The sequence below is a fragment of the Cyprinodon variegatus genome, unplaced genomic scaffold, assembly GCF_000732505.1.
Source record: "Cyprinodon variegatus isolate N-32 unplaced genomic scaffold, C_variegatus-1.0 Scaffold1312, whole genome shotgun sequence".
NCBI lineage: Eukaryota > Metazoa > Chordata > Actinopteri > Cyprinodontiformes > Cyprinodontidae > Cyprinodon > Cyprinodon variegatus.
Genome location: NW_015151765.1, coordinates 1 through 1,802, shown reverse-complemented (window position 1 = coordinate 1,802; position 1,802 = coordinate 1). Strand labels below are relative to the sequence as shown.

Sequence of the window (1,802 nt, the reverse complement as noted above, 5' to 3'; positions counted from 1 at the left end):
ACCTGAGATGACATGATGTGAATTGGAGCTATAGAAATAAACGGAATAGAACTGAATTGGTCCATCATCCCCACAGTAAATCACGGTAGAGTCTCACTGCTGTGTTTATTCAGAGCTTCTCTGTGTTGATCTATAAACAGGATCTACGGTGGTGGAGGGAAACAATAGAACAGCTCGAGGGGTGTGAATACTTTTCCAGGGCGCTGTGTTCTGAGCAGCGAGGGGAACCGGAGCAGCGTCCCCTACTGACCTCCATCTTTGAACCTGAGATCAGAGAAAGTTTTAGCGCCCCCCAGTGGAGAGTGAGAAGCAGCCTGTGTCACGCTTATTTACACCATCCTGGGTCTGTTCAGTCTCCAGGCACCGCGCCCCGTGGAAAGGTCGTCCCGCGGGTCTGGGCTCCAGCTCCTTATTAGGAGATGAAAGCGTTCACTCCCCCATTTTTCTTTTTTCAAAGGGTTTCAGCTTTTAAAGCTTTTATTTTAAAATATCACATTAGGATCTTTGGAATAATTTAGAGGTTTTCTAAAGGATTCTTCTGGTAGAAGTTACTACCTGCTGACAGGAAGCAGCCGGTTCGGCTCCGCCTCAACGTTTCCACTGGACTTTTAGAACATAGATGTTCAGTTGTAGATATTCCACACTTGATGGGATTTCATTTTTCCTGTGTGGCCCAGACCATCATGCCCAGGGGGGCCGCCAGGAATCAGCCTAAACAAACGGCTTCATTAATGAGGCCATTCCCCTCCGACTCTGAGGAGGATTAACTCTGTTTATCCAGCAGATCTTATTTTAATCAACATATTAATAATCTGTCGTTAATCTGAACTATTCAGGTAAAAACTTCTGAAATAATGTCTCCTGCTATCAGACGCTTTCTCTCCTCTTTCTCTTCCTTTTTCAAACCCAGACTTTTGGACGTTGCATTTTTCAGCCACGGACGTTTTTCCCGCCCTGCTGCTGTTTTACACTTTTTCTAGTTGATTTGTTTCTTTCTTTCTCACTACGTTAAATGACGGCGAATGGCGAATGGCCCCAGAGCAAGCGACCTGCCGGCGACAGACGGGGAAACTTGATGCGATGCAGGAGCTGAGGACTAAACCATTTCAGGGAGGCGGGGGTCAATATATCCCTGCTTTGTTTCACTGTTTACTGCTGAACAATGAGGACATGAGGACATGGTGACGGAGACGACTGATCCAGATCATTCAGTCAGATTAATAAAAAGTTTATTTCTGTTTAAGTAAACCAGCTGATCCCATCCAGTCACTGACTCTGCAGGATTGGCTCCTCCTGAATGAGGCGGCAGCAGAGGAGCCACCGGGTCACCTCCATGACCTCCTGCTGAACCTGGAGAGTCCCATCTGCACCGATTACTCTGCAGATTCAGGGGGAGGAGCCTAACCCATAGAGATGACCTCATAGCTCCACACCTTCCTCCTCTGAGCAACAGTTCATCTGATTATTGATCAGAGAGTCCAGCTGTGAAATGCTTAATGTGGGCGGTTACCTCTCCTCTGGGCGCCATGATGTCGTTACTGTCTGAACATTAAACACAAAGCAGCCCAATCCTTTGCTAACGCTCTGTTTGGCCATGCAGGAAACCATGACCTCTGTGGGGTGGAGCTGCGCATCGAAGAGCTGCGGCATCACTACAGGGTGGAACACGCCGTCGCCGAGGGCGCCAAGAACGTCCTCCGGCTCCTCGGGGCTAACAAGGTTCAGGACAAGAAGGCTCTGTCTGAGGTGAGAGCTGCTGATCCTCCAATCGGCTTTAAAGGAAAAGTCCGGTCAGCGACGAA

At 48.5% G+C, this 1,802-nt stretch overlaps 1 protein-coding gene across 1 annotated transcript in view; it reads left to right on the top strand.

Moving 5' to 3' along the window:
* LOC107102756 (serine/threonine-protein kinase N1-like) overlaps positions 1-1,746 on the top strand; it is a gene marked incomplete at its 3' end in the record, with an annotated part of 12,139 nt that extends 10,393 nt beyond the window's left edge. The window contains exon 6 of the mRNA XM_015402176.1: positions 1,601-1,746. Within this exon, the coding sequence (XP_015257662.1) occupies positions 1,601-1,746 (146 nt within the window). The remainder of the gene's footprint in view (positions 1-1,600) is intronic.
* Between the last annotated feature and the right edge of the window lie 56 nt (positions 1,747-1,802).